Source organism: Elaeis guineensis, chromosome 6, assembly GCF_000442705.2.
Source record: "Elaeis guineensis isolate ETL-2024a chromosome 6, EG11, whole genome shotgun sequence".
Taxonomy (NCBI): Eukaryota; Viridiplantae; Streptophyta; class Magnoliopsida; order Arecales; family Arecaceae; genus Elaeis; species Elaeis guineensis.
The window spans coordinates 9,671,571-9,686,289 of record NC_025998.2 but is presented as its reverse complement, the minus strand read 5'-3'; the positions used below and the strand labels follow the sequence as shown (position 1 = coordinate 9,686,289).

Below are 14,719 nucleotides of genomic sequence, written 5' to 3'. Positions count from 1 at the left end.
ATAGAGTTGGTGGTTTCCAGAAATTAAAGAAAACTACCAATATTCTCACCTGATTGACAAAGTAACAAAGACAACACGAATGTACGGGGCAACTCTGAAAGGTAAAGAAGCAACAAGCACTGGAGATAGATAAAGAGCATAGACCAACACATCACAAACTAAGATTATGAGAAGTATGACCTGCAGGGAAAAAAAAAAGACATTATTGAGAATAAATACAGAGATTTCATATGTAAATAAATACATACATCATGAAGTGATTATAATTATTGGATGCTACATACGAGGAGGTATATTTGATATTGTAATGTCACATAAGTTGCAAATATCTCGATACTTATAAGGGTCAAAAAAACATAGAGGTAAAAGACAACGAATGTAGATGGAGTAAGTTTTGCACTCCATCCTTATCACAGCAAAATAGAAGATGGGCCATCTAAATTGAAAAATCATTCGTGTATTTAGAGCGTATTATTGGAAACCAAAATCAAATTATTTCTGGAAGTGTAGATCTTTCTTTTCAAATGCATCAGATGATCAAAAGTTGGCAATACAAATAGAGCTAAGGTGCCAAAATTCATGATGTACCATATAAATCAAAGATCCACATCATTCATTATGACTGCAATCTTAAAACACGTGAACCAAATCTATATTTCTTAAAAAGCAAGCAGAGCCATATTTGTTTTTGGGTTTCAATGGACCATCCAGAGAAATCATTACAAGCAGCTAGTTCATAAAATATTATTAAAAAGCTCTAACAATGTGGCAATACGGACCTTTAATTTGTTCAAAGGGCTCTTCCAATAGAGACAGCAACCTTCATATGCTAGTGGAAGAAATGTATGCAGAACAAGAATTAAAAGTGTGATCCCCTGCAGAAATTACAGGAATTTTCTTCAGCAACAGTACTCAATACGTTATTATACTACAGTGCAGCAGCTTAGGACCTTGGACAGTTTCATCAACATGTAGATCTTCCCACTACCAACCTGGGGAGCGATGGCTTCTGATTATTTTCATTTATCCCTTGATTAAGGAGAAGTTACAAATCAACCTTCTAGCCTAGCACAAGTGTTGAAGAGAACTCAAGCATTTTTGCTATATACACTGTGCAAATTGCCATAAGCATTAAGGAATCATAGCTCTTTCTGCATATATATGAACATGGTTGGCCAGTACATGCTAATGAAACATGGTGACTAACATTAAATCACTACCACTTTATTATGGTCTTAAATATCACTAGCCATCAGAAGACAGATGGTTGCTTCCAATTCTGCCCAGCCACATAATGTCCATACTTTCAAAAAGAATTGTTGCATTCTTGTAGTGAATACAAGTTACCTGCAACTGCTAGGTATTTTAGCATATCTATCAGCACTATAGCCTACAATAAGCTCCCAAGGTTCATTTGTTTTTCAAGAAACACAAAGAAATAAAACCAGATCTCTCAAAGAAAAAAATTATTGTATAAGAATTTTACAAAAGTAGGTGCCACAGATTGACGAGTGCAACCTTAACAATATGAACCAATGTATTAGAGCCAGTAATACGACAGAAAACTGAGTATTTATAATTCATTTCCCCAATTTTACATTTTGTGAGCACAGAACTCACCTCATAAGTGAGGGATTGCATGCTGGTTAAGTAAGGCAATTGCCCAAGGAGAAAAAAGTCTCTTTCCTCGCATGAATATTGGCCATACCTGGTACACCACAAAGGCTTCTGCAAAGCGCACAATCTAGTATTACCTTATCTCAAAAAAGGTTTTAAAAAGAAGTACAACAAAACAAATAAGCACAAGGAGACCTTTATTCCCAATCAAGCATACAAGAATCCTAAATTCCTCATCTTTTTCTACCTAAATTGCCTCATCACACTGAATGAAAGACAATATTGATATCAAGGATGAAACACATCAACTGACCTCAAGAAAGTTCAGGAGAATTAATGCAAAAAGATTAAGTGACCACAGCAAATCGAAGCGAATATATATAAAGTAGAACTTTGCAGCCCTTTCAAATGTTATATCATTCAGAACTTCCTCAGGAAGACCAATACCATCTTCTGCCTGAAAATGCATTCCCAGTAAGAATGGTCAAAATGATAACAAAACATCACGGCCACTACCATTTAAGACAAATCAATTTGCTCAATCTGAAAGAAAACATGCCTCTCACAAAATAATTGCATGGTCAATTTTTTCTAGAATCAGTAAATTAGACGACAGAAATAGGAAAAGTACACAGCTTGGTAGCAACTAAAGAAACAAAACTCAAGCATCCGATGCAATTATCCAAATTATCTGTCATTGAATATGCACCAATCCACATAATACCAGAGCAGTCAGTTCCATATGAACTTGTGAGATTTCATCGAAAATGCACTCACAACTAACATCATCTACCAGTATTTATGCAGGAAATGCCATTTCTGCTAAATATCTTTCCTCTAAAGTGTGTTTATCATAATATTTGTTTGCAAATCTATCCCATTATATGGTAAGCATGTTCTATGTGCATACAAGGTAGCTGCTTTAGTTTTATTTCCAAGACCATTAGGTTTGTTGTTATATACTTTTTCAGATTCCCTTTTAGTGACTGGTAACCAATGTCATTTAAAAAAGAAGCAGCAGAGAGAGCAAAGCACAGAAGAAAGGCAAACTTAGAAGCACCTCCATATCTAATGCCATTTGATGGGCACAAGGTCATAAGAAAGCAATAATTACAACAGAAAGCTAACAGCAGTACAACATGCCATTGGTCAGCAGATAAAAGATTGACTAGATGTGAATCTGAAAATCAAAACCTGTTCCACTAAACATCTCTTTCAAGTCACCTAAATGCATCAAGAGCTGTTTGAAAGTCAAACAAACACCATACTGAGATCAAAAGTATGACCAACGTCCTTAAGACTAGCACTGCCTATAGTACATATCTAAACATTTATTTCTTATTGGTGGGACATGTCCCATTTAAATGTTGATTTCAAAAGATCCCATGCTTGCAATAGGCTTAGGTTAACCGTGCTTTTAGATGGACTTCAATCGGATGGTTTAGATTTGTTAGGGTTCCTGTTTGAAGCAAGGCACAGAGTGCCCAGGGCTCATGTGTGAAGTTATATTACATATGAATTGCATATATCAAGGTGATATAAAGCACACTTGCACCTTATTTTCCTGATTTTATGGTACAGTCATCACATCACCGGCAGCATAAGAAACAAAAGGGATGAATCTTTAGCTTATATTTGGGTCAAATGACAAGCTTGCAATATGGGGAATCTGTTGTTTATATCTCGCCAATAAAGCTCCGATAATACAGAACCAAAAAGATGCGATTTATCAATATATTTTATTTGACGATTTGTTTGAACATGGATCCTCATCCAATACAAATGCACCATTCATAACCTATGATCTTATTCATCACAATATTTCCATGTTTAAAGTATAGCTGGAGCAATTAGAAGGATAAGCCATGAAGTGAGGAATTACAGATTCAGGTTTAAAGTGCTGCTAATGCAGATAAAGAACTGCCACTTTTTCCTTTATTTTCTAACTTTGGAATGGCACCTTCTTCAATAACATCTCATTATAATAGATGCTTAACGAGATCTGAGACATCTATGACTGAGAAGTTTTAAATTCTCGACAATGCCTGACAAATTGCTCTCTTTTTTTTTTTTTTCCTTTTTCTCTTTTGACAAATCGCACTGATCCAAACGCATTCTTTATCAAAAACTGAATCGATCGCGACCATCATAACAGTAGTGATACGAATAACAAAAGATAACCAGTGGTTGGAAAATCATGACAACGTGTCAAGCTAATGCTGATTTCAAGAACATCAGGATTACCACTAATCCTGCATAAAGGCATCCAAGATCGATACGAAGAGACGATTCAAGATACATACATCCATGCTTCACATTCAATTAAAAAAGACCCTAATCATCGTATTTTTACTACATCTACTATACTTCCACCATTACTAACAACAAAACAACGTATGCTAAGACCAAGAAATCAGAGTCGACAGCCGTGGAATGCATCAAATAGCGACGGAAATAAAGACGATAGAAACAAGAAGTAAGAAAGGATTATACTGACCAGATCAACAAGAGCCGCGGCCTTCTGGTACCGCGTCCCGTAAGCTATGGCGTCGGACCTCCGGTAATACGGCTTCGATCTCTGGTAGCCGTCGCCGTCGCCGTCGCCGCCGTTGTCGACGGCGCCGCTGCTGCTCGCCTCGGTGATCAGAGGGGTCTCCATTCCCCAGTCTTCTCAAATCCCCCACCACTACCACCACCACCACCACGAGAAAGATAAACCGAAACAGAGATCTGTCAGTGTTGACAAGCCTAAGCTGCGAGTGTGGAAAGTGGGAAAAAGCCAGTTCTTGCCGACTTACCGACCTATTACAAGAAAGCCCTTGCCATTTATTACGATCACAGGATAGCCCTAAACGCTGCCATCGGTTGGTGTAGGTGAGACGTGAAGTATTTCTACTTGACAATGATAGGATGACACATGTATGTGAGGACTGCTTGCTTTATACTTATAAGAATTCTATTGTTATCCAAAAAAAAAAAAACTTATAAGAATTCTACGCGTTCTGTGCTTTGTAAAGCGGACTGAAACGGTCTAAGAGATCGAGATCGACGTCTATATGGCAATAAATTAATGAAGGGCGGGACTGGTACGAAGATGGAGATGATTACGTCCTTGGCAGCGTACAGAGATTTCTTTTTTTTTTTTTTTTATGCCAACGTTAGATCTTCCATTCGTGTTGGCTATCGGATGAGAAAGCATTGTATGGGCGAAACGCTGACGAAGATCTATGTTGTGTTATAAATTTTTTTTCTCTTTCTTTATCGCGGAACTGTCCAGGTACATAATAACGCGGGGACGGATAAGCGAGAGCATGAGAGAGCGGAAGAAGAGTGGAGATCGCGATCAGGAAGTTGACGCGTCGCGTGGCTTGTCTGCCTTTTAATCAAAAGAAAAGAAGTTGGATATATCGCCACGTGCCCGTAGGATGGAGACTTCTACAGAATAAACTGTAAAGATCTTTTTTTCCTGGTATATATGTTGAAATTATCAAATATCTTAAGCAATATTAAACCTTTGACTAATAGTTTTAATAAATACTATATTAAGTGCAAAATGATACTATTATCCTTTTGTATTAAAGTTTGTTGAAAATTTCAATATAGAGTTTCTAGTGTAAAGAACTATGTTTTTGCATAAATTTTTAAAACAAAAGGATAATAAAATTCTTTTATAGTCAAATAATTGTTTATTAGTATTATCAGTCAAATTTAATAAAAGAAATATTATGGTATAAAACAGGATTGTTTGAGAGGTTTACGTGGATTAATCATGCAAATAGCGCATTGAAAATGCATGCGCCAATAGCATCGCTTTACGTGTTCGAAACTGACAACGGAAAAGTCTATTACACGCTTTTAAAACGAACCGAACTACGCACCAACGTGGCAGCACCGCATGAGTAAGGAATTAAAGGAGATAAAAATCGAGCATGGCATCGATCTTGCCTTCTGTCCGTCCCCTTTCTCTTTCTCGAGGAAAGCACCTCAAGTCGACATTTGGATAGGGATAAGAGTCCCCGTTGGAATCACCCGTTTAACTCTTTCATGCTATTTTGGTTTTACACCCTACCGTATTGGTTTGATAACTCTCGTGCAGTTCCTTCTTCTACCTGTTTTGGCTGTCAATGATGGTTGTTTGTGCACCCCCAATCTCACTCTTCAACAGTACCCAAAAAAAAAAAAAAATCTCTCATTCTTCAACTATTACCGCTTCTGCCACCGCTAGTATCAAGGAATCATTCCTTGGTCAAAATGATGTTAAATTTCTACAGTTCTACTACTAGTTTTTTTTTTTTCATACTTGTCTTGTTTTGTAAGTAAGCCAAAAAGTAAAAAATTAATGGCCCCCGAAACAAGATGTGGAAGCAGATTGTTCGAGCATGAGCCTTGCTCATTTAATCGTAGCCAAAACAAGACGTTGGCCGGGTTCAAACGTCCGTAAAATCTTTGCCTCTGAACTGCTCTCAGAACCCTCCAGATTTCAAAGCCCTTTGTCCTGTCTTGCAATTTTTCTGACATGGCTTGTAAGCAGAGGTACCATTTGGAATATGTGTTGTTGATAAATAAAAAGGATAATGCTCAATCATACTCACAAGCTAAGTACCAACAGGGTATGGCAAACAAAGCAATCTGATTTTTTTTTTTTAATTTAAAATTAATTGAACAAGGGTGAAGAGCACCCTCAAATGGATAACATGGACAGATACAGACCAAATACCTTTCGGTATTCAATTGATAACAGGGAAAAGAACACTTCTATTTCTGTCATGTAATTGGGCATTAACAAAAATCCCGCTCCACATCCAATTTTGACGAAGAACATTTATCCCACCTAATTGAACCAAAAGACATCAAACCAGCTTTTTCCAATCTATTCGTTACATGATAACCATGACTTTCACAATAGACATGAACATTACCACTCCTAATGGGGAAAAATTCATAAGCCTTTGGTATAGTATAGAAATATGGATTAGCATAAATTTTAGAACAAAAGACCCCAATCAGTTTCTATACAAATTTTCTGGAACAGAATGAAATAATAATGGGAATCCCATGCAAACAAATCCTGCATATAGATTCCCAGGGGAAAATTTTTCTTCTAACATCTTTCAAATCTGTGAAAAAGAAAACATGTCAAAATTGTAAACCAGCGCTTGGATGATATGATCGGGAAGCAGAACCACCATTTGAATGGGTGATTGAATGGGTGATTCATCGTGTCTCAGACAGGTTGCTTCTATTCCATTTCTTTGCTGCGGTTAACTGGTATCTGGAATGTTATATTCTTCAATTACGTGAACTCAGAGAAGCAATGCAGAATAGCAGATCATCATGTTTTAGTTTAGATATCATCCAAGCCTGGCGGTGATATTGGCGGAATTGCATTCTCAGTGAAGACAGCAGTCTCCAAGATCTTCCTTGCCGATGCATAAGATTCTTTTCCACCAGCTCCTCTCATCGTGTTCTTGGATGCAGCAGTGCTCAGATTGGGAAGTGCCGAAGAGTTTTTGTTTTGGAGGCCTTCCATGGAGGACAAAAATTTCTCTTTGGAAAGTGTTTGTGCAGATGCAATTGCAGAGCTGAAAACACCAGACTCCCTCAAACCTTGAATAATGGCCTGAAGATGCGGCAAAAGATGACTAATCAGTGAGCAGTAACGGGGAAAAGCATATAAAATGTCTAAGTGTTCTAACTTTTTATCATCAATCTGAAAACAATATGAGAGTTGAGGTTACCATTGGTGCATATACACGTGTCAAGACACCCTTCTTTAGAAGCTTTAGATTTAATTGTTTATCTGTCCACACAACATGTTCATTGTACCTGAGAAGGAAAAATAGAGAATATTGAAAAATAACAGATTCATATTCTATCGACCAATGGTTTGAACCACTTGCATGAGTTGCTTCACATACGCAAGCACATTTACTAAAGAAAGCAATCAACTCATGCCACATGAAGGGTAGATATTTCCTAATAGGTAAAGAATGCAAACAAGAAACACTCTCAGACTACCAACTGAAAGAAATTTACACATTGTGTATTGTGTTAAACAGAAGTCCACCATGCAGATGGCACTCAAAATAGCAAGTACTATAAGAATTCTCTTCCTCTGGAATCAAAGAGGGTTCATGTTTTTACAGGCAACTAAAACGCCAAGATATAGGTTATTGCAACACTCATAATCCAGACCATAGCTACTCCTCTCACTTTTTTTTTTTTTTTGACTATATAAAGAAACATAATCAATGAGAGTTGAGAAGATTACCAATGCAGCATTTCCTCTTCAGTGGCCGTCGATGCAATAATGAAGGCCTGCAGTGCAAGTATGGATAGATGAAATCTTATGTTTAAGAATATTAAACCTCTTCAAGCTGAAAGTGGGTTTTATTTTGTAACCATATAAAATGGTGCAGATTTGCACACTTTCTATTATTAAAATGCAGGCTCATATCAGATATTATTCACCAGCACGAGGTGCATGTACAATGTAATTCACCAGCATGATCGTTTTGTTCACTGTTAAAATTCACCCCCACAAAATGAATGAAGCAAAAGCAAAGCAACAGAATGCTTTTTGGGAACTGAAGTATAACTTCTTCTCAACAAACATAAATGCAAAACACCCAGACGCTAAATAAATGGTTCCAGAAAGGGGTTTTAATTATGCAATAATTTAAGAGACCAAATATTGATTTTACAGCTGAATGTAAATTACTTGTATCTAAAACGATGTTAGCATAGCTTAGCCAAGTCCAAATTAGGGATTTTAAACCATGAGAGTACAGATGATGAATTAGAGAATGTTAATTAATGCTACCTCTTGTAAGCAGCCAGACACAATTCACCATCTTTCCCACATCAATGACATGGAACCCATCAGTTTCGTCAGCAAAAGTTTTTTCTCTAATTTCTATCAGTTTCTCGATCATTTATTGGTCCAGGCCGTTCAGTCCAAATCCATTCTCTTCCCCAATCTGATAGAGCCTTACTTCCATGCATGATCAAATTTTTATAGGTCTGTTGTAGTTTTATTCATCCATCATTCAACCATTCACATTAATGAACACCATACAAAACAAGTGCATCATGATGCCTCCAGATGGACTAATTGCAACTATGAAGATATCAGCAAGGATACAGATTTATCTAAAGAGATTTTCAAAACCATATGTTGTCCAGTGAGCAGTGATAACTTTGACAATCCTATACAGCTAGAGATCATTCTTCAATTTTAATTACATCTAAGTACATCACTGATAATATAAATCCAGCTTAGTCACAATCAGGAAAAGGCACTGGTCTTCCAGTTTGATGGTCAGCTATCACACCAAATCATCATATTTGTTTACAGTAAGAGCATTTCATAAAATGCGAATTGATTCTTCATATTGTTCATGTTGCATAATTAGTACTCTAGAGTCTAGCCAATTCTTTTTAACAATACTATGAGATTTAAATTAGATAAGAAGCAGGTGATGAAAATATCAATTGTAAGCATACCCAACAGGCCCTTGTATTTAGGTCACTCCTAGATTGATAAGACCATGCGTATTTTTTCTGACACGCAAATTGATACAATTGGTTCAGCATTGAACAGCACACAAATCAGAGCAACTTACAAAGGGTCAGGATCCTAGACATTAATGTGTCTCGGTTTATGAATGTGGAAGGTTTCTATAGAAAATAACAAGCACTGCATATCTAGCATGCAACAAAATGTCGGATTCATTTTGATAGTAACCTGTGAAAGATCAGTAAATATAAAACCCAATGATATCATGGCAATTTGTTGAGAAAAGAGAACAATTTTTCCCACTAACAGATGGGCAGAGTCTGTCTGGTATCAAACTGTGGTCGTTTTCTGGGACTAAAACAACTTTTTTTTTGTGGAATCCATGTAATTATACTAGCATCAAAAATGCTGGACTCAAAACTATGGGCATATTGTATAGAAGAATAAATGAATGAAGGCTGTATGTCTCCATGTTTCAGCTTTTGCATGCTTGTGTGTTTTACAACACGCACATTAAGAGGCATCTCTATGTGGCTAGGGGCATACGACCATCCCATGTATAGTATTTGTCATGTCACCAATGCCTCCAGACAGGCAGTACATGTATTGGAAGCTATTGGTACATAGAAATGCAGCTTCATATGGCTATAATCAAGATTCAAGTCCCAGTAACGTTTTACAGGACACGAAAAAGTACATCCATGTGTCAGGACAGGATCGTCCCACTAGCATCCCAGTGTCCCAATCGGGATGTCTTGGGACATCCTCTATCCCAAGTATCGGGATGGGACGGGATGGTGGCGTATCCCATTTCATGAAAAAATCAAGACAGTCCCATCCCACGAGATTTAAAACTTTGGCTATAATCCTAATTCTCTTTGAAAACATAATATCTCAAAAGAGGAAAAAAAAATAAAGAAGAAAAATGGTAACCAAGACTAGTTAGCTAAGCATTGTGATCATCACAGTTCAAGCTACGTATGGCTGGCGTACAACCTAAGGGCTTATTAGCCAAAAGAAAAAAAAAAGGATGCAATGCCACCAGGGTGCCAATACCTTTATCCAATCTTAGACAAAGAGCAAGGAGGATATGAAGCACTGCTGGGTAGACCATGGCTCCAACCAGGGTGGTTCATGACTGGGCTAATAAAATATAATATATAAGGAAACCTAAAACTATGTAAGCAGTCTCGCGGAAAAGGCATTGTTAACATAAGAGTAAATGCAATGATGGTGTGGAAGTTGTATTTATGGACACTCACGGCTCTGTCAAAATCCAACATAAAGCATCTTTTGACATCATCTTTTGTTGGTTTGCAGCCACACCGATCACGCCGTGAGGTCAGGTCTGAAAATTTGGTATATGTGAAATGTAGAACAGCAGCCTCATCCAGTTTAACCTCCCTGAAAAAGGGAGAAGAGAGAGACAATTATGAAAGTACTTCCACAAAAGCATCAGGAAGGACGTAAACATTATAAAAGATCACAACCCTAAGAATCAGGCTGCACATATATGTCCAGAGCACCAGACTAAAAGCAATCCATCTTACTTTGGAATCTTCATATAATTGTGCCACCTATGCGCACCATTAGGACGAAGATGATCTTGAATTCGTGCAGCTGATTTGCCATTTCCATAAGTAAGGAAATAATTGGGGTTGCCACGTGTTGCCTCCTTATACATACCAAAATATGTATCCTTTGGTAGATGGTCATAGTTCTTCTTAAACATGGATACCTGTTGACAGAAACAGAATACACACAGATAAGGTTGCAACAGATCTAATGGATTCTTCTTTTCACTTGACAACAAATTGAGAAAATAACATCAAAACAAAAGTTTCACTTCATCTGTAAAGTTAGTTTGTCAAAGTCAGTTGCTACTAAAAGTTCACCTAAATTCAACAATAGGTCAAGCCAGATAGATTATAAATATTACTGCCTAACTATCTAGACTTATATTACAGCATTACACAGAGTTGCTGACAAAGAAATTCAAGGCCAATTACATTAACATGCATTTTTCTCACATAATGACAGGCAAAGGAGATAAAATATATTATTCAGAAATTTTTTAGAACAAAATGTCATGCAGTGAAGTTCTTAGAACTTGAGTTCTTGTTAACAAGGTACTGGGACAAGAGCCAGAAGGCCCTAATAAGTTTTAATCAATGCATGAATCCAACGGCAATATGCAAAACTTATTAAACTGAAAGATTATGAAACCAATAAACATTTCGACATATTATCTACCCAATTCTATACTCTATGAGGGATATTTTACATATAGACCATATTATAAATTAACATCATGAATGATAAGAAATAAAGCTATGAATGGGAGTTTGTCTACATTCTTCTTAGGATTAAAATGAAGCATAGAGATAGTAAACCCGCTTGACAGAGTTGAATAAGTAAAATGAAATCATTATATAATACTATTGCACATGAAAAGCAGCTATGATTAAGTGGACTGCTGAAATAAGTAGGATATGCAAAGTCATGAATACAAGTTTTGACATAACAAGTTCTTGACTGTATATGAAAATAATTTCTAGTGAATCTCAAAGCATTGCCTCTACAATATTTGCAAATTTGGAATGCCAAATTGACGGTACAAGAGTTTGCATCAATGTAATAAAAAAGAATCAAGACAAATTTTAGATAAAAGAAAATGTAATAGGGACAAAAAAAAAAAATCCCGAATAGAACTGATTGACCATCTGCATCACATGCATGCAGGGGAGCACCAGATAAACAGTTCTTTTTATGGCAAACTACAACTGAGATAAACAGTGAGGATAATAAAATTAACTTCAATAAATAGATTAAATCATATCATATTAGCAACCAGCATTGTTAAGTTTAGAGAATAAAGAAAGAATGGAACACCATTTACCTCACTGAAGGGATCTTTTATATCATCTCGCTCAATGCAACTTTCCTGGAAAGAAAAAGGGTTACCATATATGCGACATATAAATCATTGTTAAATGTAATAGGCAATAGTCCAACACTCCATCTTACATAATTTGGAAAGATAACCATATCAACATCACTAGAGACATCCAACAGCAACCGCCTTAAAGAGTACTCTCCAGCACCAGCAGGATGCATTAACTCGTCAGTGTCAAGATGTATTATCCAATCCATTCCAGATTCCTTAGGCAAACAAGGGACAGCATAAGTTCATATTGCGTATGAATTCATCAATAACAATGGAAGCCTTCATGGAAGGATATATCAACTATAACAGAAAACCTAGAGTTCGATACTACAAGCAAGCTGCATGACAATAAGCATTTAAGATCAGAAAAGACTAACACTTGTCTGCTATGCATTTAAAGAACTCCTTGATCTGACAGAAGTAGCAGAATAAGTCATACCCGTGCCATAACAATAGCCATCTCCATATTTAGTGACTGCTTCACAAATAGTTCATAATTGCAAGGCTTGTAGAAGAAGCCTGCCAGCCATGTCTCATTCCAGATACGGCTGTGGTGGAAACAAAAACTTTAGCTGGAATAAGTGAATTCATGATAACACATACTCTACAAGTATTCCGCATATTATATACATCTATCATAAAGTAAATCTGGATATCCGAGCTTGCATCAATGGTAGAAGCTTTTTGGGAAAAACAAAACTTCAGCCACTATAGCAAAAGAATGAACAGTAAAGCAGAACTTTTATCAGAACTGTGTATTGCAATAAATGGCCACCTTGATCGGAAGATTTTCATATCAACACACAATCATATACATGCACCAGATTGAGGCAATTAATTTCCAAATTCAAGACAATCCATCAGGGTCAACGATGTTTCAATTTCATCTAAATTTATGGTACTCATCACTGCATGCCAGGTACAAAAAAATCCCATGGCAGAAACAAGGATTCGGGTCCCAGTTCAATACCTATGGTGCATGTTACACTAGCTAGATGCGGAAGCAGTACTACAATCTACACCATCGTATCAAATGTGATCATATGGACATCAAAAAAGCACAGCTTATTTGAAAGCGGTTCTTGGCTGGGCAGTGGGCACATCCACATATGGTGTATTACTGTAGAAAGAAGTGAAATAAGCTAACCTTTGTGCTTGTTTCTCCTCAAGATCTTTAGTTCTGTGTATAACTTTCACCCCCTGCCAACCCCAAAACTCAAATCTAAGTAGACCATGGTGTTAAAAATCAATAAAACTGAAAGTATATTTCAAAAGTTAATGCACAGTAAACCAGTGAGTACATGAGAGTCTGCTCAGGTAAATTGCAAAGAGACGAGAAATTGAGTAATGTACCGGAATAGATTCAAGGATTGCCGAAGAATGAGATTTTGCAGCCTTTCCTTCAACAAATAGAAGGAATTGTGTTACACCAATGACCTTGTGGTAAAACAGCCATGGCAAAATTTGCTCCAAGCTGGCTGAGGTGGTTGATACAATACTTATCTGCATATTTACCCATCATTAGAGGCATAAATAGTTTACTCTTAGTCTCGTATCCAAAGAATACACTGGAAATGGCGCTAAGAAATCAAATCTAGTCGCATGTGCACGTAACTAAATCATTTCGTTTCGCAAAAAGATAGGGGAAATCTGAAATATCAAACGGATGAGGACATGGGCATCATCCAATAGAAATCATGTCATAGCCTGTATTTTTTGTACATGGTTCCTCAAATTAAAAAATGATTTAAAGTCTAAAGCACATTTGAAAGCAATTAAAATGAGTTGAACAGAAAATAACATGGGATAAAATGTAGATATTACAATCAGAAATTTAAATTAAGCAGCGTAATAATATACTTCCATTCCTGCGAACCAGAAGAAAATACCAAGCCAACAGTAAATCTCCAAGTGAAACAAAAAGACTGTCCCTATATGCTTCAAATTTGCGTCCAGATCCCAAATTCCAATATTCCCATGTCGGTCCCCACCACCAAAATTATTCCATCGAACCAATCAGAAACCCTGTAAATGTTCATAAAAAAGGCAATAAACTTCACCTTTGGATGCGGATCCAAATCGAAATTGAACTTCCACCCTCGATAATAAGGGAAGGAAGGAGAGGAGCTCTGGCCGAGGATCTCCACGCAATCGGAGGAAGACGACGACGAGCGCCCGGACGTCGACGACGAGATGGACGAGCCGAGTGGGCTGTTATCCATCCCGGGGAACTTCTGAGACTCGGCAGGCCACCGCGAGACCGGGTCGTCGGTGCCACCGCGCCACTGGAGGACGAAGGCAAAAATGGAGAGGAAGAGGGGGAGGGCGGTGAGAAGAAGGACGAGCCTCGAGGCGAGGCCTGGAGGGGCGACGGAGGCCGCCGCCGAGGGGCGGTTGAGGGCGCTGAGGCCCGCCATTGGAGAGAGATCGAGCGAGCGGAATGGGAAGCAAAAAAGGACTTCGCGAGAGAGAAGACGGGGAGCGGTGGGGGTTAAATGGTAATCTTCCCGAGAGGTTTGGTTCTGCTGTTCCTGCTGATCCATTTAACACGTCTCAGTGGTTTCCCATGTTGGGTGCAAGTTTTGAAGGGGTCTTGTGTGGTTGGATCATGATAAAGAGGACAGCATTCACGAGAG

The 14,719-nt window shown here is 37.6% G+C and overlaps 2 protein-coding genes across 9 annotated transcripts in view; both read right to left on the bottom strand.

Annotated features, from left to right (window-relative positions):
* The window catches only part of LOC105047346 (two pore calcium channel protein 1), a 46,846-nt gene extending 41,989 nt beyond the window's left edge, over positions 1-4,857 (bottom strand). For 2 of the 7 annotated variants that reach the window (XM_010926250.3, XM_010926252.3), the window contains exons 1-5: positions 4,115-4,404; positions 1,931-2,074; positions 1,621-1,728; positions 780-875; positions 50-180 (exon numbers count right to left, since the gene is read on the bottom strand). In XM_010926250.3, coding sequence (XP_010924552.2) covers positions 50-180; positions 780-875; positions 1,621-1,728; positions 1,931-2,074; positions 4,115-4,276 — 641 coding nt within the window. In that variant the 5' untranslated portion in view covers positions 4,277-4,404. The other 5 variants (XM_019851233.3, XM_010926248.3, XM_019851231.3 and 2 more) reach the window with 4 other exon arrangements.
* A 1,715-nt stretch (positions 4,858-6,572) lies between these two features.
* LOC105047345 (glycosyltransferase-like At2g41451) lies at positions 6,573-14,717 on the bottom strand. Of its 2 annotated transcripts, XM_010926246.4 has the most exons (11): positions 14,144-14,699; positions 13,437-13,586; positions 13,231-13,283; positions 12,523-12,631; positions 12,164-12,298; positions 12,036-12,080; positions 10,687-10,874; positions 10,399-10,540; positions 7,889-7,935; positions 7,356-7,443; positions 6,573-7,237 (listed from the first exon to the last, which is right to left on the bottom strand). In XM_010926246.4, exons 1-11 carry the CDS (start codon positions 14,624-14,626, stop codon positions 6,962-6,964), a joined length of 1,716 nt encoding a protein of 571 aa, XP_010924548.2. In that variant the 5' UTR covers positions 14,627-14,699; the 3' UTR covers positions 6,573-6,961. The 2 variants fall into 2 exon arrangements, with proteins under 2 accessions (XP_010924548.2, XP_073115212.1); XM_073259111.1 differs by lacking the exons at positions 6,573-7,237; positions 7,356-7,443; positions 7,889-7,935 and adding an exon at positions 9,842-10,279 and having other exon boundaries at positions 14,144-14,717.
* Between the last annotated feature and the right edge of the window lie 2 nt (positions 14,718-14,719).

Bases quoted from the DNA above. Each gene is read 5' to 3' on its own strand.
- LOC105047345 (XM_010926246.4), bottom strand. From the start codon at position 14,626: ATGGATCAGCAGGAACAGCAGAACCAAACCTCTCGGGAAGATTACCAT. The intron at 12,299-12,522 runs GTATGACTTATT...TGTTTGCCTAAG, and splicing joins TGGCTATTGTTATGGCACGG to GAATCTGGAATGGATTGGAT. The intron at 7,936-10,398 runs GTGAGTGTCCAT...CTTGCACTGCAG, and splicing joins TGTTGGATTTTGACAGAGCC to GCCTTCATTATTGCATCGAC.